Source organism: Anser brachyrhynchus, assembly GCF_964034855.1.
Source record: "Anser brachyrhynchus genome assembly, chromosome: 8".
Taxonomy (NCBI): Eukaryota; Metazoa; Chordata; class Aves; order Anseriformes; family Anatidae; genus Anser; species Anser brachyrhynchus.
Genome location: NC_137702.1, coordinates 2,348,195 through 2,375,770, shown reverse-complemented (window position 1 = coordinate 2,375,770; position 27,576 = coordinate 2,348,195). Strand labels below are relative to the sequence as shown.

Genomic DNA, 27,576 nt, shown 5'->3' with positions numbered 1-27,576 from the left:
TGCAAACTGAAAGGCGCTGGCTGCACGCCAGCTGCCAAAAAGGGGGGAAAAATAGAGCTAATGGCTGCATTGTTTGGAGCGAGCACTCGTTTCTTGGTAGCCGGTTTCTTAAAATTAGGGAGAAAACGTAAAAATCTGGCTTGGAAAAAGAAAAAAAAAACCAACAAAAAAAACATGCAATGAATGCTGAACAAGGTGGGTTTTTCTCTTTGTTTTTAAAATGAAGTGAAGAGCACTTTGAGAATTGACCCGGGGATAATAGCATTTTATGTCGATCTCAAGGTATCCGAGTTTATTTCAGCCTGCATTAAAACGGGTGGATTTGAGCCCTTCTGCAGGAGCAGGAAATGTCTGTCCCAGCCGGTCCGCGCCCGTGGGTAGCTCTGGCATGTGAGCTTCCATCCCCTTTTATGTGCTTGGTTAAGGACACAATTTTCCATTTTTGCCTTCTAAAATATATTAAATAAATCTGTTAGGATGTTTTCGTGTTTCAGAGCTCTGTCCCTCTGTCATTTGCCCTTTCTTTCCTTCTGTACTTTTGAGTTTTGGCCACAGACGTGGCGCGGCTTCAGTGTGCACATCCTTCAGTGTGCAGCTCTGGGCAGCTTGAAAGAGGCAGGGCGTGGGCTGGAAAATTAGCGAGCGATCTCTGGATGAAAGATTTTTTTTTCCTTTTTTTCCTTATTATTTTTTTTTAATTTAGAAAAATAACAAGCTGATTTAAGGCTGCAGCTTTTCTTCTGACAGGCGCTAACAGCCAAGTGCATCCCTTTGCAAGCTGAATAATGTTCCCGAGCTAATGATGTGTGTGCATGCATGGGCACGCCGCGCCGAGATGAGGAGCTGGGAAACGTGTGTTAGTTTTTGCTGCTGGTTTAATCACCCAGAACTGGAATGACTGTGCACTGTCCTGGATGTTAGGGTGTTTTGTGCTCCGGTGAAGCCCAGCTATGGAAGAAAAATCAAGTTAGCTTTGTTAGGCTTCATGCGGATTACACATCTCGATTTGATGACTTCGAACCATTTGAAAACAAATTTTTCAGCTGATTGGTGTGTTGTCCTCGGAGTCTTAACGTGATTTGTGCATGGTGATGAATTTTCAGTGAAAAAACCGCTTTTGGATCATCTCGTTGTTAACGGCGTGTTTTGAGCCAGCTGGTTTTCATCTATTCTGGTTGTTGGGAGCACATCCTCTTGTTGTCAGGGGGTGGTGTGTTTTGGGGTGCTTCGATGGGCCAAACTCTGCCCTTCCTGCATGCCTGTGCCAGGGGCAGGCTGGTTGGATGGGCAGCATGGGGGGGGGCTTTGGTTCCCTCGCTGCTGAAACAAACGTGACTGAAGCGTTGGAGCCCGTTTAATAAAGGTAACGCAATGACTTTGAGCCACGTAGCGGTCCTTAGGTGGGAGATGCAGTTTAGGCACGAAGCATTTGCTTTTTATCAGCTTCTGAGGTGCGGGCTCTTCTGACAACAGGTTGCTCAGATCCTCAGACTCTGCCCGGCAGGGTGAATTCAAAGGGTGCGGGGAGCTTTCATCGCGCAACCTGCAAGGCGAAAGCTCGTCAATAGCTAAATCTCACCCCGTGCAGCAGGCGTTTATCAGCGAGAGGCAGCGATCGCAGGCGGGCCTCCTTGTGCTCTCATGTTCCACGGTAGTTTTGCTACTGCTAATGAAGGACACGCGGTTCCTTTTTCAGCAAACTTAAGCTCTTACCTCATTTAGAGCTTTCAAATAGGGAAACCAAGAAAGAAGTGTATAGATCCAAGTATCTGGACTACACAGTGCTTAAGCCCAAGTGTTTCATTTGCCCAAACTAAGAGGGGGAGCTTGGTCACCAAGAAGTGTAAATGCTGCAGTGTATGAAATCTGCCTTGTGTATTTTGGGGCACTGCTGAAGACGGCGCTTCCCAAGGTCGTGTTAAAACATACAGTTGGACAAAGAGAAAGTTTGCCTGAAAATAGAGAAGAGAAGGAACCACCCAGCAGCTTATTATCTGACAACTGGGAGCGATTTAACAGCGTTGGATGCCTCGCATGGGGGAGACCGTTGGTAGTCCTCTGGTGCCTTGGCAATAAATCGTTGCAGGAAGGTAATTAGGTGTAATGCTGCAGGTCATCCGGGCAAGGTTCTGCCAAACCCGTGCTCCTCAGAGACCTGCTGCTGAACTGCTGCGTGTGATGGGAACGGTGGAGGCCAAGTCATGGACCTTACCACCGTGGGCCTCGTTATTCGCATAACAAAGTAAATAGTGGTGAAGTGTCCTGTTAGTAACAGGTAGGGGAGACGTTTGTCAGCCAGGGGGTCTGGCACAACCCGCCACGGGTCTGGGCGCACAAATGCCGCGGCACCGCTTGATGAGCCCGGCGGAGTTGGGGTGTGCAGGAGGAGCACAGCAGGACACATGGGAGTTGTGAACTCACGAACGAACCGCAGCCCTGAAAGTTTGCAGAAACGCAGGATGAAATATTTCCGAGTATTCAGCACCGCAGCATGCTGCTCAGAGAGTATTCTCTTTCATTTCGGGTGCACGTGGGGGGTGACTGTGTAGGTGTGAGAAGCACGCCGAATGTGCCGGCCCAAGTTTTCTGTATGCCCAATCTATTTTATTTATTCCTAACCTCGAATGAAAGATGGAGCAAAACCCCTAATAAACATTCCTCGTACGGCCCGATGCTCCCTGGTGGCTGCGTTTGCTGTCACGTCCGCTCAAATAACAGCCACAAATTTTCCCTTCCAATTTTCCTCTGCAAGTCATTAGGCAAGCTGGCCGCGAAGTGCCTCGCATGATGCACGAGCAAGCTCCTGCCCGCAGCAGGGCAGCTGCAGGGGTCCTGCCCCGTGCCCCTGCAGCACCCCTCGCCTCTTACATTTGGTTTGGAGTCTCTGGGCATGGGGAGAGCAGGGCCATAACCATAGCTCCGGTGGCACAGCCGCCAGCCCCACGCTGCGTGTTTGCACAAGTACCATTGCTAGATGGAAAATGTATTGATTATTTTGACATTTTAAAATAAATGTTTGAAAGACAAATTTAAGAAGGAGGCTAATGTGCGCAAATTAGCTATTTCTAAAGTTAGAATTAGTTTGTAATAGTAGCTCATCTTTGAAGGTCTGAGAATTGTTGGGGCAGGACGTCAGCCTGATTGGTTTTACTTTCCGAAAGGAGAGAAATGTGATTGCCTGCTGTTACAGGTGGTAGTGCAACCTCCAAACCTTGTCCTGGTTTGTGAGAGGCTGCCTCCATCACAGGGAACCCTGACGACAAAAAGCTTGTGGAATAATTCTGTCTGTGAGACGTTGCCTTCCTCTTCCTATTGTATTATAATAGTAATTGCAGATTTTTCATTTTATTGTTATTTGAAGTTAAACTGTAGTTAAGTAGCTGTAGCCTATGGCAAGCCACGGTGAGCTGCTGGATCTGAGAGGCAAAGACAGAAGCAAGAAGTGGGAGGGTTCATTTTGCCCAAACCACGGTGAAGAGAAGTACGTGAAAGGAATTGTGAAATGCTTCTGCACCGATCAACCTGCCTGAGGAGACTGCTGATCAAGAGAAAATTTGCATGGCAGTATTTGGAGTTGTCAGGGTCCTGAGCTTGCTCTCCTAAATAGGTTCAGTGCTCTGACGGACGTGCTGTTGTCTGTTTGCTCCTGAAGCTGTACGATATTTATCTACGTTTTCACAGGGGGTAACATTAGGGGTATTATTTGTGGTATTACTTAGGAGTCCATTTGTGGATGTTAGACCACAAGTCAAGCTATTTTAGTCTCCATCGTATTCTCGTCAGACCTTGCAAGAGCACCATGTTGGAGCTTCAGCGCTGAGCGCATTAGTGCAGGTAGAGCCCTATCAGGGTGCCAGTTCGGTGAAAGAAAAGTTTGATATTATGGAAACTTCACTCCTCGTGCATGCAAAACTCAGGGTTCAAGTACTAGATGGTAAAATTATTATATATACTGCCTTCTTTGGCCAATGTTATTAATTACTTGACTTCACAGTACCTTGAGCCACCAAAACAGGGAGTACAGCGAGCAAGGCAGACAACTGTTAGCTTTAACATATGTGTTTTTTACTTTCTGTTCAATTTTCTTAATAAGCAACATGGTATTGCAGAGAAACTGACTGAATTTTCATCTTTCTTTTTATTATTTTTTTCAGTTGGCAAAAAAAATCCGCGAGAAGTTTAACCGTTACTTGGATGTCGTGAATCGAAACAAGCAAGTAGTAGAAGCGTCGTATACCGCTCATCTCACGTCGCCCTTGACTGCAATCCAGGACTGCTGCACTATTCCACCATCTATGATGGAGTAAGTACCGATTTCTGAAATTACTTAGGTTGCCATTTAACATGTGAAGAAAAAAGATGAAGGTCTGTCTTTTGCAAAATAGCACTTATTTTCTGTTACTCTTGTTAACCGGGAGAAAACAGGGAAAGCAATACTGCAAAGGTGCTCCTTATCCTGTCTCCTCCTCTGCTCTTGTGTTTCTAGTATACACATGTTTAATGAGGAGCTCTAAACAAGGACTGGGCTCTGCTATGATAGATCGTAAAATAAAACACAAACACACACAAAAAAGTTTATTTCATGCAATTAAGGGTTGAACAAACTTTTCTACGAAATGAGCCTGTCTGTATCCAAGATACCTGTTTTGCTCTGAGACACTACTTAGGCTGAATAACTCTTCTGAAGCTGGTCATGGGACTTTTTTTTTTCCCCTTTGAAGTGCAGTAACCAAAATCACGAGCTGGTCAGTACATCACATGCTAGAAGTATTGCGGTACAGCTTAATCAAGTTGACTTGCTGATGCTTGATACACGGATTTACGGAAACTGAGAACATTGGTTGAAAACCGAGTTTGTTCATTTTCAGTTTGTTTTTTAAAGAGCTTTGAATAGCCCAAATCCAGGCAGTTGGTTGTCTTTAATCAACTTGTATTATGTTGCGTGTTTACAGAAACATCTTTGCGTTTCCTAGTTGCAGGAAGGTGTGATGGAGTGCCTGATTTTTCCAGTAACAGTGTAATTGTTTCTTTTAAACAATCAACATTTTAAACACTTCACTTCCGTATGTGCTAGAAAAGAACAAGAGTAACTTTCTCACCATTTATTATACACAGTAAACTTTGAATACAGAGTATGTTTTCATTGTTTATATCTCATTTCTGATTTAAAAACATTTAAGGGAGGCAGGTAATTTGGGTAATTAGTGTTAAAAGTTTTTTCAGTAATCTAACTTTTTAAGACAGCTCTTAATGACAGCATTAACCTTTATTTATGTAAGGTTTTAAAATATTCACTGCGTTCAAACGTGCGTTATGAATCCGTGTATGAAGAGAGAGGCTGCTTTTTTGGGTTTTATTTGTTTTGCTTGGCATGAAAGGAAGAAACCTGGGTAGGGTTAAGCCTCAGGTGGCTCTGAAGAAAGCAGTACCTTGCTGTTTGGTTGCGGCTATGGGGTAAATCTCATGGTCTCAACGCAGTTCCTGCTGGACAGAGGGGCTGCATAAAATGCTGGTGTACCTGGTGCTAAATGGCCAGACTTCGGGCAGTGTTAGTAGGAAGGTCAAGAATTATTTGAGGATGAAAACTTCTCGGGTGCCTGGTATCTCCATGCAGGAGCCGACCATCAGCAGTAACACCTTCAAGCGAGGGGTGAAGAGGAGGAATGAGGAAACTTATAACCTCCCCTGTCAGGATGGCGTAATTTTTAATAAAAAATGAGAGCTCTGCTCTTAATCTGGAAGCTTCCATGAATTTCTTTTCACTTTGTCCTCCAAAATGGCTCAGGTTGGAAGGCCTTCAGAAGCGTCCTTCCCGATGGTGGACCTGAGTAAGGAGCCTTCACAGAAAGCAGCTTAAAAAATGAACTGGAGGTGACAGCTGGCAAAGCAGAGACGTGAATTTTCTATTTGCAGAGCTCCTCAGCTGGGCTTTATAATGTGATTTCCATTATTTAGTTACTTGGCTTGATCAGAGTAAATCTGTTTAAGTGGTTACCAGATCAGTCTGTCGGCCTGCAGGATCTTCCGGACTGTGCTTCAGCAAGAGCCAGGCAGGTAGTTCTGATGGAAGAACTGCAGCGTAGCAGCCCACTGGAAGTATATCCACTGCCATCTTTAGGAGGTTGTCTGCAAGTCGTACAGAGAGAGAATGTAAAACCACGTTTTTCTGGTGAAACTGAGCTTCCAAGTTGTGAGCATCACGCTTTGCGAATTGGCCGATTGCCGTCTCGTCAGTCGTTGTCTCCCTCCCTTCTGCCTCCCCTGGCTGTTGCTCTTCCCTTCGTTTTTCTTTGTTTTGTGGGTAGCCTGTTCTGGTTAAAATTGTCTGGAACAAAAGGTGATGTTGATATTCAGGTGGCATTATTAGGTCTGGTGTTTGACCCAAGGATGCTAAGGGGAAGGTGGAAACGTTCCCGGGGGCAGGAGGTGGTTCCTGATAAGCCCGGAGGTCGCCTGACACCGTTCCCCTGCCCTGACTCTCCAGACAAGAGATTAATTTCTAATACATTGAGAGAAGCTTCTTTTTAAGCAGAAGCTTTCCATCAAAATAAATAGATTATTTCCTGGCCAGAGTCAACATTGTCCTCTTGGACATCTTCAAACTTCGTTAAAAAGGGGAAATCAGTGAGCAGGGTGAGTGTCTTTGCAAGGAGACATCTGAAATCAGCAACAGTTTTTCTTTTTTTTTCTTTCTTTATTTCTTGTCAAAAGAGCTATATACTGAGTTTTTTAACAGAAAATAGTGAAAGTCAGGAAACCTAAATTAATGGTTAGATTTTTGAGAACAGGGACAGATGTAAGTAGTTGCACATGGAGTTGGGAGTAGTTTTTCAACTTCAGACCCAAGGATCTCCCACCGGGACGCCGTGGTGGTATTTTGAGAGGTACTGATTGACCTCAGTTCTTCTGCCTTTGACGTTTGGGCTGACGTGGTCCAGCTACGAGGAGGTCAGTACTTTGAGAAGTGAAGTTAGGTACAGTTTTGCTGGTGACAGCTTATCCTTGAAGCTTAAAAGAAGTGCGTTAGTGTTAGGCGTGAGCACTGTTCCAGCAGCAATAAACGTAATAACCTTTCTGCTTGGTTTAAAGCCTTTAGTAGGTGGTGCTGTAGAAGGGAGAGCATTGAAAAAGAGCCTGATTTGTCTGTGCTGTTTAGGAGATGGTTTTAGATTGTGACTTGAAAATTTGTGCGTCCTTCGGGCTGTTGTTTTTCTTCTAGGACAGTTGTGAAATATTTTGTTACCTCTGCTGAACCCCGTGTATTCCTTTTGTTGGTTAGAGCGGTGTTTGTCCAGCAGCCTTCTTCACTTGAGTAGAAGTTTGGTGCAAGCACAGTGTCAGAAGCACGTTACCTGCAGGCTGTGTTCCTTAGGTAGATCGAAGGGCCTGTGCCGGGATCCTTGAGGCTTTCTGTCCCGTGTTCAGCCTCTAAATACACGCTGACACTCCTTGGTTTGAGGGCAACTCATGTTGGCAGGTGATTCCTGCGTTATTCCTTTACACTGCTGTGTAACTTACAGAAATTGCTTTGGGAATGCAAGGAGTTTGGGTTGGGGAAAATTATGTGGAAGGTATTTATAGTATCTGTCAGTTTGACTTTCTTGCTGTCCTGTGTGCCTGTCAAAGTGGGGGAGAGGCTCCTCTTCCACTTAACTCATTCAGGCACCAACATACAAGATGCCCCTCCATGAAGGGAGCTGATCTCAGTAAAAACTCTCGTATCTTGTTTCTTTCCGTCTGGTCAGAAAAAGAAGAACCTGAGCTTTTTGACTGAAGTGAAAAAACTCCTGAAATGTCCTTCACGTTAGTTGGTTGCATGCCCCTACCCATTAAAAGAAGGCGGCATAACTGGGAATCGTTCTGTTGGAAAGCGGTACCCAAAGCTATTAGAGCAGAATAATTTAAAGTGCTTTTCTCCACGTTTTTCCTCCAAGTATCTTCATTTGTTTTAAAATTTTATTGCTGTGCGATTTTGTTAGCCTGTTAAAGCCTGTATCAGTTGGTGATGGTGAAATATGTAGAGAGAGGTTTATTGTTTTACTCTTGAGATTTTGGAATGGCTTGGCATCTTTATTTAGTTTGTACTTGCTATTATTAACAAAATTATCCATGTGTGGCCTTGTGTTTGCTTGTATTCATCCTGAAAATCTGAGCGTTGGCTTAGCAGACGGTTTGTGTTGCTGGAGATAAGCTGTGAGAATACCACACCCAGCGCCTATAAATAAATGATACCAAACAGGACCAGCAAAACACGAACTGGAACAGAAAATGAACTTGGCCTTTAGGTTGCTTGTTTAGCGGCGTAGTAAGATATGACAAGGAGAACAATATTTGTTTTATTGCCGTTGTGCGGTGGTGGCTCCTGCAACGAAGAGCCCCGGTGAATGCGCTTCGTGCAGCTGTGGTTCCAGTTAGAGCAGCAGAGCAGAGGCTGTGTTTTTTCTGCAGGTTTCGCTGTTTGTTGCTTCACGTGCAGCTGTTGGTGTTTTCAGTTCTACTCAGGGTTTGGGAATGGAAAAAAGAAGATGGCAACGGCAGGAGGGACGACAGCTGAGAAGAGCAACCAGAGAGAGGCACTTCGAGCACAGCAGCAGACGGTGCAAATCTCCCCTCCCTGCCCTGCTGCCGGGGAGGACGGAGCCTGGAGCCTGGTTCCCCTTCCCAGGGCCACATGCCACGCGGAGGGGCACCTGCAGCAGTTGCAACGAGGCAGCACACTCCTGCCAGGCAGGGTTGGGATGGGTAAAGTGCTCCGGGCTCTTAGCGAAGCGCGTAGGTAAACTGATGGGAGATAAGGAAAATGGATGTCAGGTGACAGGCGTCTTCTAACCCTTGAAGAAATCCCTGCTGGAAACACAGGGCTTCGTGTTCCCTCACTTATTGGGCTGCTGAAGAAGCCGTGAAAACAGATTTCAGGCAGTCTGCAGACATTCCCTTTCAGGTTTGAATTGGGAGGTCGTTTACACGACAGTGTTGTAATTAAAGCATCTTCCTGCTGAAGAGGATAATGCCTCCGTGTCTCTGCTCATCAGGGATGCCTCTGTCCCGAGAAAGCCCTCGATGGGTTGGGAAGTCTGGGAACTGGGATGGCCTGGTGTGTATGGGGGGAGATGGGGCTGCAGCGGGCAGGGAGATGTGCAGCTGCCGTTGGGCTCTGCCGAGTGCCTGCTGCTGCCCTGCCCTTCGGTGGGAACCCACGGGGTTCTTGCCAAAAGTGGATCTAAATAAGGACTTAAGGGGCTGGGGGAGCTGTTTGGGAGCATTCGCTTTCCGCGTGGTTGTAATTTTGCAGGTCTGTGGTGTCTGACTTGGGAACGGCAGCTGGAGCGGCTGTGCTGGTAAAAACGGGGTTGGGCTGCATGGTCGCGAGTAGGGTATGCAGGCGACTTATACTGGAGGTTTGCAGGTGAAGGAAAATAAAGCTCTGCAGAGAAGGAAAGAGCGTGTCTGACAGCGTGTGTAATGCTGGAGTGGCCATCTGCCAGGAGTACAAACAGCTTTTTGTCCTCGTGCGTGCAGGTGGGGCGTCCCCCTCGCCCTTCGCTGCTCCCCGACACGGGTGTCGCTGCTGGCGCTCGTGGAAAGGCGTCACAGTGACCTGGAGAGGTGCGTGGCTACGCATTTAGTGCTTCTGCTGCTAATGTACGTGGTTTGAGGCAGCTGGAAAGCTATTTCGGTTCTTTGTTTAACAACGTGGACAAGTGCTTAAGGAATGCCTTTATCTGAAGTTGTGAACGGAGCAGAATGCAGAAATATTTGGTGGTGAAACACGGCTGGGCAGCGCTGCCTTACCCGCGCTAATCGAGCTGTTTGAGGAAGCGACTTTACAAACCTATTTTGGAAAATCATTTACTCCCGGACCGCGATAGCGCCCTCAGAAGTGGTCTGCCTTTTTCCTTTTTTAAACAGATGGTTAAATATTTGCTAACGCGCTTGGGTTTTATCGCAGCTCTTTCGGTGTTTATCTTTGCTCTCTGAGCAGTCAAGTGGGAGATAACGGGGATCCATTCAGTCGCTGCAGTATCTTAAGAGCTGCTCTTCCAAAGGAGAAGTGGGTGGGCCGCACTCGATGAAATTTAAGCTGTGTTTGCTGTTCCTGCAGAGTATCAGACTGCAGCAATGCATGTGGCTTTCCAGAAGCTGTAGGGAGCGTGCACAGTGCCAGTTCTGGCACGGCCCGGTTTTGTTCAGGAGCTGCAGCAGGTAGGTAGGAGACTCCTCTCGTGGACAAATTTCTCTCTATATACAAATAAATACACTTCGACTTTCTCAAGCAGGAGTTGAAATAATTCGAACAACCTATATGCCATAAGAGAGTGGTGAACTGAATCATCAGTAGCTTTTTCTTGAATTTATTCATTAAAACTTTGTTTTTCCAACGTTCTGTTTAAATAGACGGTTCCTGCTCTACCTAAGTACGTAAGCACGTAAAATATGAGTGCAGATCTTGCCTTACTCTCAGGAAAACGTGCCTAGTGGAGAACTTAAGAGGAAATTTTGAAATTTCAGTGAACTTACCTAATTTCATTTGCATACTGAACCCATCCTGAAATTCGTATAAATGGCCTGGGACAGAACAAAATGAGTCTCAAAACAACGTGGACCCCGCGGTGGCTGCTCAAATGCCATTTTTGTGCACAGCTCCTTCATTTTTCCCTAAACTGCAACTGTACAAAAGAGGTTGATTTACACTGCAAATTCAGGCTGAGCAAAATCCAATTGGAGCTCACTTGAGCGCTGTTTTGATGTAAGATTCAAAGCTTCTGCAAATTTATTTTATCTTCTGCATTTGCTGATCTCCTGCTTGTAAATCCTGTTGAAGGAGAATAAAAATGAGTGCAGCCTGATGGGAATTAAATGTCTGAAGTTCAAAGCAGTTTGCACATCAGAGCAAACGTCAATCAAGTGAACATCTTGCAAGCCAGGCAGGGAGCGCGTTTCTCCATGGGGAAGAGATCAAAGTGGGAGTCGCGGCTCTGTTTGCTCCCTCGGGATGCAGTTTCGATCAGTTGTTCATTAAAGTGAATCCAGAAGGAAGGGATTTTTAGAGAGAGGCAGGGAAAGGGGGATGGGGGGAGCAGGGCTGTTCTTGAATCTGAATTTCAGCCAGTGTGGGGGGTTTCTTTTTTTTTTTTTTTTTTTGGCTCTTGTTTAAGTTTATACAAAAACTAATTACATCTGACTGGAGAGTTGTGGTGGTGTTTTTGTTTTTTTCTTCTGGTAAGAATTTTGGAAGACATCCATAAGTTTTGGATGTGGTATTGGAAATTTTTGGGCCAGGTTCCAACCGAGGTCTCAGTCAGACAGCTGGTACTCACTTTGTCCACTTTGTCATCTTTTCTGCTGGCAGAAGTGAGAAATGCTGTTAAAATTAAATGAGAAATACTGTTGAAATTCAGTCTCTTCTGTACAGAGAAGGGGTGGTGATCGATGCTTGTCTGCAAATCCTCAATCGCTAATTTTTAATAACTTCTTCCAAACTAAATGATGTGAAGATTTGCAAAGCTCCTGCTGAAAATGTGCATCGCGTGCGTACATCGTAGGGGAGGTAAAGCCAGCAGGTAGAGCGGAGGAAACCAGTGTTCACTGCAATGAACGCGTTGCGGTGTTGAGGCTTCGCTTTAATTGCTGTTGTAATGGTGAGGATCATCGGGTTCTTTAATAGCACCTTCTTAATTGAAACAACGTAAAGGCATCCAAAAGGAGCACGTGAAATTTCCTGGTCCTGGCACCCCCGCTAGCGACGGGGTCTGCTCCCCTCCAGCTCCGTGTGTCGCAGATCAGGTGCATTGTGCAAGGTGCAAAAACCCCAAAGGCAGCTTTAGGGTGGGCTGCACCTGAGGCCAGGCGTGGAGCAGATGTCCCACACGGCTCAGGCTGGAGGAGCCCGGCGCTAGGGCGGCAGCTCTGAGGGCTGGTGTTAATTCGTGGCATTTAATAGAATTCTTTTGTATTTTATTTATATCCCTTTGACATTAACTTTACCCTCCTGTTATATATGTGCTGTGGCAAGAGAAAGGAGGGCTGGCCTAGGCTGCAGTAACTTTTCCCTTTCCTTCCCCAGCTCTGCTGCTGATTATTTAGAATCTCTTCCTTCGCTTTCCTGATGGCAGCACAGGACTCCCCGAGAAGAGCTGAGGGCCTTGCCTGTGTTGATCTTTTGCGCAACATTATAAATCCAGATAAATGCAACTTCTCTGTCTGGTAACTTCAAGCTGGTAGTTTGAGCAGTGTAAGAACTGTACACATGTTGTTTTCAGTGAGCGTGAGAGGTGATTTTTGCCATAAAATAAAATTAGGAGCAGAGGAAGATGCCAGGTGATTCTGAGTTAAACCCCAGCATTTATTGCTGGTGTTCTGAGACACGAATGATGTGTAGTTGCTAATGAGGTAGGCTGTTGCCATTGCTAATAGATTTTGATGGGAGCACTGGGGCAATTAGCTAACATCCTGAAAAGTCATTATCCTTCCCTGAGAGTTTGTTCCGTAGTATTCCTTGGAAATATTTCTTTAGCACTGAGATGTGTAATTTGCAGTCTCTAGCTCTTCCCCAGCTGGTTTTGCCCAAAGATAAACGTGTTCTTTGGGCAGCCCATCCTTCATCAACTCGTCTTAATCCTGAGATTCCCTATCCAACAAAAAATCAACGCAACTTTTCCTTGCTTGGTAGGAGCTGAAAAAAACATTGGTGCCTCAGTAACTCTGTGTCCATTGACAGTCTCGTTCATCTTTTTAAGACTAATACAATTACTTTAAAATGTACGTAGTGTTTATGAGTATTGATTAAATCAGTTTTAAAGCATGCTAGTTTAAGGAGATACTTTTTTTTCAATGAGATTTCTACATAGCAGTGAAGATCCTAAAAATTAAAGAGTTGTCATCAATAATGCTTATTTTTGCATATTCCGAAGTTAAGTTAGAGGGCTTCTGCAAACAGAGCCACGGCTCTCGTGAGCTGTAGCCATGTAAAACAAAACATTTTGTGACTCTGCAGAAGTCATAATATTTAATTTGATGTTAAGACCGAAGAAGTCAGTGTCTGACGTTCTGTTATGCATTTGCATAAGAGTAATTATTTGTGGTTCAGGAAGTTATTCAGGAGCTGAGTACCAAGTTCTCAGGAAATGACTTCTCTGCTTGAGGGGCAAATTTCTAAGTATGGGGAAAGCTGTGCCGCACTCTCCACTCAGAAGTTAAGCCTCAGCTTTAAGCAAATAATTCTTCCCAACCTGAAGTCTGGCTGTGCTGGCGTGAGCGATGCCCAAAATGCCAACTCGTGACCTCTGCGTGCAGCAGCCGTGCTGCTTGCAGTGAGCTCTAGCCCCCATTTCAATAACATCAGTTTGGTTCTGTGATGATAACGTTTCTGAAAGTGGATCCGGTCAGGTACAGAAGTGGTGGCCTTAAGCCTACTAACATTTTTTTCTTTTCCTTAGTCTCTGTAGATCTCTTCCAAGTCATGAAAGGTTCTGCCGCATCCTGCATGCGAGGGTCCCATAGCCAGGAGATGGGGCAGATCCTGCGTCTGGCGGACTTGAGGCAGCCTCAGCTTTGTTCCTTTAGGAAGAAATTACTTTGAATTGGGCTGAACAAAAAGATAGTGGATTAGGAGAGATTTAGTTTGCTTTAAAAGGCTCACTTCCTGTGGTCATAACTTGATATTTCCTTGCGGTAACCAGTTCCATCTGTCTGTGGGCTCAGTTTTTGTTTCTGTTGATGGTTGTTTTAGCGGGATGATTTAGAAGCACGTTGTGTCATTATCTGTTGTGCCTAGGAGGCCCAGCCATTACAGCACGCACCCTGCAAGTTCAGAACAAGAAAATCCATCTCTTCCCGTTCTTGCTGGGCGGCACCTTGCTTGTTGAACTAGTTGCATCTTCCTGGATTTCAATTTCTTAATGACAATTTTCAACCAGAAGAGCGCTGCTTATTGTCCTCAGCAGCGTTACCCCCAGCATTTTGGGCTTCCACCGTGTTATAGCACGTGTGTATTTGTGTGTGTACATATGTTTATATATGTGCGTATACACGTGCATGAAAAAGTAACCTCGGGTTAAACATCTCTGTGCAGTTGACAGTAAGCAACTAAATGAAGTGTGTATACGACATGTACGTGCTTTGATCTAAAGGGATGGCACTGGGTGAGGGTTGTGTACGTGTATGTAAGCTATTGATGTGCCACTGGTGTTAATCAAGTTAGTATCTTCTGACACAGCCGTATGTCCTCTAATTTGCTATTTCAGCCTTGACAATATTCAACAACCTCCTGTTCTGCCCGGTTTCTCTCCAAGACAGTGTTCTTATCAGCCAGCACTCCAGCAAGGCAAGCCAGGCTCCTCTTCCAAAACATGGTTTTCCGCAGGCCTCACTTGCAGCTTGTTGTGATTTCTCAGAAATAAATTGATGGTAGGAAAAATCTCTGATAGGAGGTAAATAGTTTTGGAGGTCCGCGAACAATGAGACTGTAAGTCAAATGCCGTCAAGAGTTCAAGGTCACAGGGATATTAATGAGCAAAACTGGCCTTATATAAATGATACAAAACTGCCTTTAAGTCCTTGAAAGCTTCAGAAATGTTTATAGTTACTTAAAAACCTTTTAAACCCTTTTTATTTTAATTTTATTAAGGCCTTGGTTTAATTAGGTTTTGTTGTCATTAAAATTACGCACTGAACTACTTTTTGCATTGACTCGATGATCTTGATGGTCTTTTCCAACCTAGATGATTCTGGGACTAGAATTAGGGATGTATTGGAATTATTTTACCTAATGAAATGTAACAAAGCTTCAGACTCAAATTCCTTGCGCTCCTCAGAATGTAAATCCTCAAATATTGCTACAGAAAATGGGTTTGTGTTGATCTGCTTCTAGATTTTTTTCCTAAGGACGTAAAGAGGAAATCCTCTTCATAGGAGGTATTTGGTTTATGTGTTTTTTTAAAAGCAACAGAGGAAATATCAGTGCTGATGAAAGGATCTTAGCAGCAAGAAAAAATCTGGTGCGACGTCAGGAGAAGACACCTGCCGAGGGCCTGGGTGCTCTGCCTGTTCCCAACCTGGAGCCTCTACAAATCTAGATGAAAGGGCTCAGTCTCCCCTGATCCTATCTTTCAGGGAGTACTGAGAGGAAGAATGCAACGTATCATATTAGGGAGCAGATGCAATCCAGCTGCGATGAGTTTATCCCCCCTGCTCTTGGGTTTCACAATTTGTCATGGACCCTAGAAACATGTGTAATGTTGGAGTTTCCAAACAAATAATTCTTTTTCATTGAACCTTCAGAAAGATTTATTTCCACTGTAAATGCTGTGTGTTTAATAGGTAATGTCTGCTCTGCTAATCCTGCTGTTGTCGTTCCAGATTTGATGGCAATTTTAACACCAACGTGTCTAGAACGATTAGCTGCGACAGACTGTCCACCACTGTCAACAGCAGAGCCTTCAATCCCGGGCGTGATTTAAATTCTGGTAAGTAGTATAGCTTGGGTATTTTCCTTCTCTTGTAGGTTTTTTCCACTAGACTGTAACATTTCCTTGGCATGGAGAATTAGCACGGATTGCCATAGCAACAAGCTATTTCTCCTTGAAACTGTCACAATGCTCTTAATTTGAGATTTCATGATGGAAAGATGATACGTAAAGTATGCCCTTAGTCTTAAGGACTTTATAAAAATGTCATGAAGATTTTATTCCAGCCTACCGTGGATAATTTTGTTGTGGTTTATGCACTTTTCTTTTTTCTTCCAAGGCATTTTCCTTCCTAGGCCTGTCTGCTTTGGCATCAGTAGTGCCGGCTCTTGATGGGGCCAAGCAGAGAAGTTTCTCTGATCTTCTTAGCTGAGTTCAGCTAATGTGAGGCTGTGTTTGCAGTGACGTGCAAAAACTACAAAATAGAAGGACATTCTAAAATATTTCCTTTCTTTGTCTTCTCAGGGCATTTCTATCTTGACTGTCAACCTGTTGTGTTAACACACTTGAGGAGCTGGAAATATGCTTCAAACCCTTAAATGCATGTGACTTTTCCCTGAGCAATCAAGCTTTTGGTTCTGCAGTGTGGCACAGTTTGCTTTTTTCTTTCGATTTTCATTTTTTTACACGGTCAACTGAAATTAATACGTGGTTTTCAGGTTCTTCTTTCATGGTTCAGGTTTTGCCCAGCTGTTTTATCTTGCTTTTCAGCTTTTTATGCTTAGTGCTGCAAATTAGAGAGCACTATAGATTTTGCTTGAGGATTTCACTTAGCATAAATTTCTTTTTTTTTAACAAATGATGCAGATTCCAGAGAGAATGTTTTTTATTTTAATTCTCATGCATCTTTTGTACCAGACCCAGAATTCTATCCTTACCACACACAGAACATTTGCAAAAATAGGATAGAATTGGATTAAAAAAAAATATGTAGATATATATGCGTAGCCTCTCTTACCATATCTCTTCTTGTAGCTTTGCATTGTTTCTGCTTAGTTACTGTCTTAACAAAATTGTTAACAAAATTACTGTCTTAACAAAAAAAAAAAAGCCCCCAGAAGCCCCCATAGGTTCCTTTTCATCCCATCCACTGTATGCTTGAACACAGGTGCTGGCCAGACAAGCTAATTTCCTGATATGTCTCATCACTGTAATTTGTGCGGTGTTTCCCATCCTGAAGATATGCAGTCTTTGTTCACTTACCGTGTTCTACTGGACTTCGTTTTACTTGCAGGCTCTCTTTATAAAAAAAAAAATAAATTAAAAAATAATAAAAAATAGTAATTATTAGTATAGTAATGTTTAGAATCACATTCAATTGTTCATTAAGCAGAATAATTTTTGAAAGCAGATTTTCAGGCAATGCAGTAAAGGCAAATTACTGAATCAATCACTTACTGCTCCTTTGAAACAGAAAAGCCATTCTTTTATAGTGCAGAACATCCATGTAAAAGAATGCATTAAAAATATCCCTTCTCCTGGAGTGGTGGAAAACAACCTAAGTTGGAGTTTCCCTTGAGCATTCACGTTTGTTTTGAATTTTTACAAAAACAAAGTGAGCGCAAGTTCTCGCTGTCCTGACTCGCCGCTGAGACTCGAGTGCCTCCTCTGCCCTTGCCTCTGTCTCGAAAGCTTCCCGAAATGGCCTTGGCAGCACGGGGCAGCACACAACAAGGGCATTGGAGCGATGGTGAGAGCAGGGAAACGCTGCAGGACTTGGTGACAGTGAACAACTCTCCTCTGGCTTTCCTCTTAGCAGCTCTCAAGCACGGCCTTTGGTGGGATCTTTTCTACTAGTGAGAAGATGCCCCTGAGAGAGGAATGGAACGGGAAGACGGGGCTGGTGCTGAAAATGAGGCAAAAACAGGTTTCTTTGAGAACCACCAGCTGATGCTGAGGGAAACCCAGGGAAACACCGAGTTAAGTTCTCTGTAGGAGAGCTGCAAGCAGTAAGCACCCCTAGTCCCTCGCCTCCTTTTCTGGAGGTGTTTGGAGGTCCGGTAGGGGAGGTTTCCCACCTTCCTTCCCCGTTCCTCAGGTGGGAACACCTAACGTGCCTCAGCTCTGCTGCCCCGGCTGGGAAACACGGGGCTGGCCTGGCTCTGGGCCGGCGCGGGGCTGCCATCGCCCGCTGCCCAAGCAGCACGTCGCCTGTCCCTGCCAAACTGTTTGGGTTTGGGAATAAACGGGGTGTGGGGAGGCCCAGGGGCAGGGTGGTGGTGTCTGTTGAGCGGGTGGAGGGAGCTCTTGCTTGTGTAGTCACAGGCCACAACCTACCATGCCAAAAAAGCAGTCCTGCCCCCAAAATTTACTGTCTTGTAACAACAGATGCCCTTAGACAGGCTGGGGATGTAAACAGACCAGGGTTCTGGTTGGAGAGACAGCTGTGCAGGTTACTGCAGGGTTAGAAATGTATTTTAAAAGTACTTCCTTTGTGTCATCTCTCTCTTGAAACTTGGTTTTCCATCCTGGCTAGTGACCCGGCTCTGTAGGCCACTTGCCTCAGAAGGTGCACCTAAGACAGAGCACTTGGTCTGCGCAGGAGCTGCTTCTGGATGAATCAGTGCATGCAAAGTTGTTGTTCTAAACTAACGATCTCTTCGAAAGAGGATAAAGGTCAAACAAGAGAAGGTTTCCCTAATCTCTTATTTTCCTTACTCCTTTCGTAGGGGTCCCCACACAGAGCTAGTGCGGGCTATCTGTTGCACTTCGAATCCAGACTCCTCCTCAGTCTGAATTATTTTCCTGCTCTAAAAAGCTGTTTTGATCATGTTTTTCCAGGCAGGATGGGCAGCCCACGGGCTTCCCCAAAATCCTGCCATCCTGCCTTTTCCCCTGGATACGGCATGCTGGGGATGGACCCCGAGCTTGTCAGCCTTCCAGAGAAAAGCTTTGCAAGCCTTCTGCTGCCCCAGCTCCCAGAGCAGGAGCTCCTGTACCCTGCTCTGGTTTGCTCAGGGTTTCCCAAACGAGGCTGGCAGGTCCGGCAGCCAGGTTGTCCTCCTGACCGGGTCGGTCAGTTCATTCTTCATGTAAAAAAAATCCCCGTGGGTGTCCCTCTTTGCCTGCCTGAATTTTGCAGTTGAAATGATCCGGCCTATAAAAAGCTCTCAGCAAAACGTAAATTCAGCTCCGCCGCGCCGGGCCTCGATGTCAGTTCTTTAAATGTTACTCTTGGCTGGCTCCAGGCAGAGCGTCGGAGCGCGGGGCTGGCGTGGCGGAGCTGGAGGTGTCGGGACGGGACGGGATGGAATCTGCACCGCAGGCTCCGGGCGAGCAGCAGGACCCGAGCCTCGGAGAGCCCGTGGTGCGGCCAGCCAGCCTGGTTTGTAGTCAAAGCAGTTTGTTAAACGGGGGAAGTGTAGCTCGTGAAATTTGCAAAAATAAACACTTTTTGTAATTTTCGATTGGGCTTTTATAACGTAGAAAATAAACATGATCTTGGAGAAGGGAGGAAGAAGAAAAAAATAGAAAAAAATCTCCCAGCCCTTAAATTCCACTTCTGCTAATTTTTTGTGAGATAAGGTGATCTGGTGGTGGTGGTCGTCATTTATTTTTTTTCTCCTTGAAAAGTTTTTGTTTTATCTTGGCTTGAGTTTTCCATTTGGATTACCTTTAGCCGTGACTACAAAATAGATGAGGAGAGAGTCTTTATTCTTCATGGGGAACCACAGGCTTCAGTCAGTCAGATTAAGAGATCTGCCCTCACTCTGTGAGTAGCCCTTTATTTATTAGATGACAAAACTCTGCCCAGAGCCTGTGTGTTATGTTATCAGATTGCTTGCTCTTTATCTTCTTGAATAAACAAGGAACCAGTAAATCTTTCTTTTTCTCAGCCTCCAAAACGTCCAAATGTCTGTTTCAAATCAGGCAGCTTTAGCAGAGTGCTTTTCCCCAGGAACATGCAGGGATGGGACCACGTTTCCCAACAGATTTTGTCTGTGCCTTATTCAAGGTCCTGATCATGTAAGACGTGGAGTGCCTTGGTCATGCTCCGTACGTTGCTGTACTTTGAGCTGGTAGCTCGGGTGAGGTAAAGGAGTTGGGAGCCGTTTGGAGGGGGTGGTAGCTCACGGCTCAAATCCTTTTAAAGCTCGGAAGCTGGGATCGCTCCTTCACGTGATGTTTGTTACTTCTTTGCCCTTCAGAGTCCAAACAGCTCCCAAGGAGCGAGCTGGGCTCAGTCCTGGCTCGTGCCATCAGCAGAATTTTAATTGGGTTCAAGCTGCAGGCTTTTATTTCTGGAGAAAATGCATGAGGCAGAATGCAGCTTGACTCAGAAAGTCCCGGCTAAGTCTTGTGGGTCTGGGGAGTCAGAGGATGGCTTTACTTGTAAACTAAACACGTTCACTGTCTGCTGCTGTTCCAGAGCGTCACTGAAGTATCTCCGTAACGATGACTTTTAACAGAGGTTCCTCTTGGAGAAGAGCTGCAGCGTGTGTGTGTTTCACTGAAAACTCAACTTCTTTTTTGTGCCTGGCGAGCACTGTGAGGTCTGCAGCTCAGTAAATGTAATGCCGAAGAAGAGGACTGTAAGAAACTCTTATAATGAGCAATTATGTTCAGCAGTTCCTTTTTTTTTCTTTTTTACTGACTGTGCTTTTCTTTGAAGATTAATTAGTTAATGATTTGACTACGCTTTGAAGATGTAAAGTGGTATCTAGAAGTGCTAAGTGTTATCATATCGCATTCCCTTTGAAGTTTTATAAACTCTATCACACAGGGCTTTCTCTCTAAAAGTCCTTTTTGCTTTGTTAGATATTTATAATTAGAGAGAATGATCATTTCAAATGCTCTCATGCTAATTCTTCCCAACTTCTGTCTGCGGCAGCGTTTGGGGTCAGGTGGTGCCGCGTCACGCGTGGCGAGGACGGGGACGGAGGCTCCGGGGCTGCCTGCTGGTGGCAGCCCGTGGGCAGGTCCCAGCTGGACATTTGTGTCCCCGTCCGTGCCCCCAAGTGAGGGACACCTCTGGGATTTCTGGGTTAAGCTTAGACCTCCGGGTTCCTCCCAGTAAGTGGGATATCAAGGCTGGGTCTTTGCGGAGCGGGGAAGTTCATTTTAGAACTGCAAAATCATTGGATGTAAAGCAAAGTAGTTTTTGTGTTACAGTAGGGAGATAGGTGGCTTGCTGTACGTGCAAAAATAACTTGAACCTGACCAGAAAATGAAAAAGTAGATTGGCGTTTGAGTTAAAATGGGAACCACAGGTCTTAGCAAGCCTACAGAAGCCTAGAAAATGAGTAGCGGTGAAATGCCCTGCGCACGTTTCTGCTGCTGCTGCCTGCTCGGACAAACGTCGATGTTAGCCCTAGGCTGGGCAGGCAGCTCACGAGGTGTTTTTTGGGGGTCTTTTGATTGTATAACCTGTCCAAAGCCTGGCTTTGCTGCAGGGATGAGGTGATAATTAAGTACAGGCAAGCAGCTGAGGGAGTGAAAAGTTTAGGGGAGGGGAGGTTTGTCCAAAACAAAACAAAACAAAAAAAAGAGAGGCAGAACATTTGCTGTGTGTCCTGGCAGAGACCAAGAAATGATGAAGTATCTGCAGGGCATTGTTGTGACTTCAGTAGATGGAAAACAAGAGTGCACCTACAGAGGAAAAAAAAAAGAGTATTTTTCAGCTTTTGCTTATCCGATGGGAGTTTGTCTCCTGTGGTCATGGGAAAAAGAAATAAGCAACGAGTCATGATAAAATCGGTAGTGTCTAGGGAAGGCAATATTGACCTGATGTACTTGTCAAAGGAAGCATGAGCAGAGGAGGAAAAGCAGGCGGGGAGCACTGAGGCTGCGAGGAATTTGTTAGGGGTTCAAAACCAATTGTTTTATTGGGAAAATGAGCATCTAAGCCCAGATGCTGTCATGGGAAAGTAAATACAAAGCATACAAAGCATGGCCTTGTGGGAATGAGGAGTTTACCTTCAATATAGCAATGATTAAAAAAAATCCTTGTAATTATAAACTCCTTTATTTTAATGCTCTTGGTGAAATTAAAATGGGCACATTGTTTTAGCCAGGCTTTGAGTGCTCAAGTACCTGATTTGAAAATACAGTCTTCATACTCTGTAAGACATGAGAAGAATTTAAATGCCAGAAATTCAGCCTCTTTATGATGGCAATTATATTATAAATATATAATGCTGCTAATGAGCTAAGTTCAGCACTGCTGACTTCTGAGGGCAGGTTCAGCTCCCCTAAGCCTGGGGTTTTGGCAGCTCAGCGTGCAGCTGGCGAGGATGACCCAGTGAAGAGCCCTCGGAAGGTGCCACCTCGGTCTCAGTTAGTAAAAGCAGTCTGAGCAATTAGCTTAATGAGACACCTAGATCTCCCAGCGGTTACAGGAGGGCGAAGGAAGTCTGGGTCAAAGTCTTTCAGAAAATAAAACATTGTCAGGTGATGCTGAGAGGCAGTGTTGTTTAAAATCGATTACATTTTGATGTATTTATGAACTGCGTCTATATATTTCCAAGGTTTTGGTGCTTTTGGGGAGGTGGTGCTGTGTTGTTGGTTTTTCCCCCTTAAGTGTTTCTTTGCAGCTTAATAAAAGGCTACCAGATGCTTCCCTGGATCCCCACGGCTGTGGCCAAGCATCGTGCTCCCATGCGTGGAGGACGAGGCTGAAACACCTTAGATGAGCTTGAAACACATACCGGCTTTCCAGACAGGATTTTGGAGAGGAAAAGAGGATGGGTGCACTCAGGAGGGGACTGGGGAGAGGAATTGCTGGAAGGCCTAGCTATAAAAGCTGGAAATTCGGTGTGGTTTTAGGTTTACTTCATTTGTAATGGAAAGTGATTTTTTTCTTAAAATTTCTGATTTGGCAGTATTAAAATTTCACACAGCTTTGTGTCCCTGCCACACAAAAACTACTTGTCCGTGACAAAAACCTGCTTTTTTACAAAACAGCAATGGCACCGATAAACTGGCATCGTCTCAAGTGTGACACCAACACAAGGGCTTGAGAGAAATTTAGGGAGAGCAAGAGTGAAACAAAAAAACATTTGCAAATGAGTTTGACTTTTGGTTGCAAGATCACGGGTGCTTTCTTTGAAAGTGTGAAAATGAAGTGGAAAAATGATTCGTGCTCCCAAGAGCATCACCAGGTTGATGTTACCTGCGCGCAGGGGCAGAGAAACGAGCTTTTGACATCCTGGTGGGGATTTGGAGCCTTGTTCTTCTGTTTCTTCCTGGATCCTCTTCGTCATCTCATAAGGCAGCAGCTTCTTCAGAGTGAAGATGGTGCAAAGCTGCTGCTTTGGGCAGAGGCCAGCGTGATGCAGCCACGGGCTCGCAGGCACAGTGGAAATGCAAACAACTGCAGCACAGGGTGATGGGGGGGGGAGAGATAGTGGTTTTTATGGGGTAATTGCACTGAGCTGAATGCTGGGAGAACGTCGGGGCCACAGCCAGCCTGGGAAACTCGAGAAGGTGCTAAACTGCTGAGGATGGGAACTTACACTGGGGCTGCCTGCGTAGTTTGTTGTAGAACATCTGGTTAGGGTTTGAAATGTGCCCTGCGGTGGTTTCCAACCCAAATATTGGGGTATTTGATAATGAATGAGATCCAGGAGAATGAAGCTGTCTGGCCTATTTTCAGTGGCAGCCCAAAGGGGAGTGCCAGAAGTGAACTGCTCAAGGAAAGGTGAAGAGCGGCGCAGCAGGGCTCCCTCCGCCAGTCCTGCCAAGTCCCTCAATCAAAAAACATGACGGGAGCAATGACAAGAAACGTGTTTTTTTTTTTTCTTTTTAGCACATTTAGAGCTATAAGGTGCATTTAATTGTTAGATGAAAATTACAGAATTCAAACCTTTGAGTTTTGTTTTCAGCTTGCAGCAGCAGAGATGACTTCCCCTAGGTAGAATACAGTCCTGCTTGCGCTGTGTCGGTGAGCGGTGTGGGCCTCCCGTGCTAGTGACTTTCCCTTCCCTCTCTCCTGGGAGCATTTTCCTCTCCCTCTAAGGGACTCAGCAAGCCCACGGCTGCCTAATGTCACCCGTGTGGCAAAGCTGGCGATGGCTTTGGTGAGCGCTGTCCCTGTCCCCTCGCCAGGCCTGCGGGGAGCAGCGGAGGTGGCAGCGGGGACGTCCCCGTGTCACCGCAGGGCAGAGCCCAGTGCCACCTCTGCAGCCAGCAACTCAAAGCTGGTTCTCCTGACCTGGGCTCTCGGTGCTCATGATTTCTGCGATATCCTTACAAGCCGTTCGTTCAGTGTGATTTAAATATCTTCAGGTTGTTAGCGTGAATGGTCTCAGCCCCGGGGAAGCTGCTTTACTTGGTCGTTGGTTTTGGTGGTGCTTTGTGTTTTTACTGATGCAGGCGGTTTTGTTAATGCTGCTGAGCTAGAGCTTTCGAGTGACTTTGTGGGTGTTAAGTAGCGCTTTCTTAAAGATTATTTGAAAGGGAAGGTAAGCGCATTTTAAGAAGAATGAATGTGGTCTATAAACTACAAGAGGGTTTGAGATCTGTGCTCCCCAGTTACGTTCTGAACTCGGTTCGTGCTTGACCACACCACCTGGAAACGTGCCACGTACCTTCTTTATTCATAGCTTTTATCCATACACTGAGTAATTAATAATCACCTGGCACAGAGGACTTTGAGAGATTTGGAGGAAAGTCACTGTGTAGCTGCTAAGAATGAATGTTACCTTCATTCTTGCTCTGTTTTGATTTTGAAAATGGGAACCTGGTGGTGATGGTTGTGGTGAGTTTGGTGGAACCAGCATGGAGCCACCAGCTGCCAGGCAGCACTTGGACAGGATGGCTGCTGCGTAACCCCCAGGGGAGATGCTGTGATTTTCCTGAAAAGTGGTTATTTCTCCTAACAAGCAACATGAGAGCCTGCAGCCCTGTCAATTATGGCATGGGGATAATGAGAAACTTGAAGAAATTCTTCAGCCCTGAGAGTGGGAGTTGTACCTGTCTACCCTTCACAAATGAGAGCATGATGAACAAAGAAAGATTCTCCCTGTTCTTTAACCCTTTCAGCTATTTGTTTGGTGAGGTTTTCATTGATCCACATTTGTTTGTAAAACTATTTTTGCCAAATGTTCATGTAGACGTTTTTAAACAGGTTATGTTAGTAGCTTGGGTTACGGGGCTGTAAGCTGCAAACCTATTTTGTATTTTGGAGTTATTTCAGTGTAAAGAACATACTACTTTTAAACGTTTCTTTTTCTTTATGAAAATTCCATATGGACATTGTGTTTATGTGTAAATGTATGTTTGCATATATGTTATATATAGTTGCCTTAATCTCTTCCTTCTTTGCTCCTGCCTTGGCTTCTTTCGTCGCAGTTATGCTTCAGAGGTTCAGAAACACTCATCCCATTAAATAAAATCTATCAAGTCTTATGTTAGGTTTCTAAAAGACTTCAGCTGTTTGCAAATCAGGCATGAAGCTCTAGCAGTCCTCAAACAGAGCTGCTTGGGACCCTGGTTATTCTTCTCCAAGTACGTATGAGAGAGGCCTTTCATTAAACATGGCTCCAAGTTTGACCTCCCTTCATAACTCTTCTTCATTTGTCATTTTTCCTGTCCAACTTCCAGTTCTTGCTGATAATCTGAAGTCAAACCCGGGAATTAAATGGCAGTATTTCAGCTCAGAAGAAGGCATTTTCACTGTTTTCCCAGCCCACAAGTTCCGGTGCAAAGGCAGCTACGAACACCGCAGCAGGTACGACTCGACTCCTTACTGTTTGGGGAGCAAAGCACAAAAATTGCATTCCCCGAGTACTGATTTCTTTCCAGTGTTTTGCTTTTCCAAGACAACAACATTCCTGAGTAACTTCTGCTGGGGTCCCTTGGTTTCCTTAGGTTTGTTTTTAAAGTGCTAGATTTCACTTAAGAAAAAGAAACTGTAGAGTACAATACAGTTGCCAACAGGTTCCTCGCCTCTCTCAAATCAAACAAGCTGTACAGAGCAGTAACCTGTAAATTGAAGGTCAGCCCACAGGCAAAATTTGGTTTGTGTTTGACTCATACTTGACCCCTATTAGCAAAGCAGTAAGCACGTACTCTGCTGCTGAGGCAGGTGCATCGCTTTGGGGAAGGGGGCTGGAGATAACAGATGGGAAAGGCCACAAGAGCGCTTCTGGAACCTCCCCCCGAGGTTCAAGTGGCACGTCGTGGGTAGCAGGGAAGCAGCAATACTGGACGCTTTCTGTTTCTACTGAGAAAATTGTAGGAAAAAAGGATCAAATGGTGACATGATTTTCTTATTCAGGGTAATAACGTGCCTGTTCTATCTGTAGGCATGCAGCAGAGCAGTTGCAGTGTGGTATTTTACCCCTGGCGTTTGCTGTCAACGCTATGGGGATTGATCAAGACTGAAGGGTGGATTCTTCTGAGAAAGTGCAGCAGCTTTAGTCACTATTAGGTCACAAGTTGGCTAATTGTACCAGCTAATCAATCTGCGCGGGGGAAGCATTAGCCCATCCAAGTACGTTTCCACAGAGCTGAATGCACAGAAGCTGAGCAGCACTTTGGTTTCTCGACAGTGTTGAGCAATCAGATGTTTACTGGTGCTATCTTCTATGTATCATCAAAGCTTGAAGCGTCTGGGCTTGATTAAGTTTCCTGTAGTCTTGGAAAGGTGCGGTCTGAAGACGTGAGAGCTGGGAGTACCCGAGTCTCCATCAGAATTTTGACACTAAAACCATTGGCGATTTCATACGTATCACCTAATCTTGGTCTTAGCTTCTCCATGGATAAATTAGAGATATTATTTTTCTGCTAATATTTACCTTACAGGGTAGTTTGGACAGATTAATTAGTTAATACTAAGTGCTTTGAAGATCAAATGCACTATTTAAGTTCTAGGTATTAATACCAGTGTAGAGCTGCAGGCTGTTCTACAATTAAGAACAGATTTGTGCCACTTATATACTGCAGTGCCTTGTCTAAAACCTTCTGCATTTCTTTATCTGTTGATACGATTGCTGTGGCTGTCTTTAATATAACAGAATTTAGGTTCCAGAGCTCACACTTGACTCTTAAGTAGTTTTTGGGTCTGGACTAAAGAGGAAAAAGGGGCCTATCTTTTTTTTTCCCCTTCCTTCTTGCTGAGGATCCTCCTAATTTCTTCCAGGTTGAAACCTTGGCGAGAGAGCTCGTGAAATCTTTCTCACATACCTCACAATATTGAACTATACCTGAGCAGCGCTTCACTGAAAATATGTTTTTTGATGTTAGCACAAACAGACGCGTGGCAGCACTGAGCCCTGACCCAGGTTTGACGCAGGTGGGCCATGCGGCTCAGAGCTGCGCATACCCGAGGGGATGTGGAGCACAACCCGTGTGAAATCCTCCAGGGCTCCAAGAGAAAAACTTTTCTTGGCCAGAAGCCTTCTCTTATTAAAATAAACCAAGCTCCCTATGCTAATACAACTCTGCACAGCTGCACAGGTTTTTACTTGTCATGTAACCAGCAAATACCCACCATTGCACTTACCTTTCCATGTGAGTAATGTTCCCGGCACCCAACAGTTATCATTAAACAATTCGTGCTTATCGTGCTCAGTCCAAAGCCTGCTGTGAACAGTAGTCCCAAACACTGCCACTGCTTCAGCAAAATTTTTTATTTCTAGCTGGAAGCAGCTGCTGTGCTAGAGGGAGAAGGATCTGACACCTGACTTGGGTTAAAGTCAGAGGGAGTGAAAGCAAGGGCCTTTTCTTTAGGTCTGGATTCCCAGCTGGTCTTTCCTGGTAGAAGTTCTGTAAAATCAGAAATTCCTTTTGTAAGTTATTGTTTCTACGTGGGGCTGTTTTTGTTTTTAGTTCTTGACTATTTTCACTTGTAAACATCTTAGTGGAAATGATGACTCACGGCAGTGCTTTGCGTTCCGTTCTCCTGCAGGCCCGTCTACGTTTCTACTGTCCGACCTCAGTCCAAGCATATCGTCGTCATTGTGGACCACGGGGCTTCGGTCACTGAGACACAGCTTCAGATCGCCAAAGATGCTGCTCAGGTTATTCTGAGCTCTATAGATGAACACGATAAGGTGAGCTTTCTGTAAGCGATGACCATGGTTCTGCTGGTTTCAGCCATGCTTGATGTTTTCAGCCCAAGCAGTGTTTTTAACTTGTGGTCCATGGATTCATGGAGATCTGTGGTCTG

General features: G+C 45.1%; 1 protein-coding gene across 2 annotated transcripts in view; it reads left to right on the top strand.

Annotated features, from left to right (window-relative positions):
* The window catches only part of CACHD1 (cache domain containing 1), a 102,760-nt gene that overhangs the window by 42,312 nt on the left and 32,872 nt on the right, over window positions 1-27,576 (top strand). For both annotated transcript variants that reach the window (XM_080603368.1, XM_080603369.1), the window contains exons 3-6: window positions 4,155-4,303; window positions 15,358-15,464; window positions 25,008-25,134; window positions 27,316-27,460. In XM_080603368.1, coding sequence (XP_080459494.1) covers window positions 4,155-4,303; window positions 15,358-15,464; window positions 25,008-25,134; window positions 27,316-27,460 — 528 coding nt within the window. The remainder of the gene's footprint in view (window positions 1-4,154; window positions 4,304-15,357; window positions 15,465-25,007; window positions 25,135-27,315; window positions 27,461-27,576) is intronic.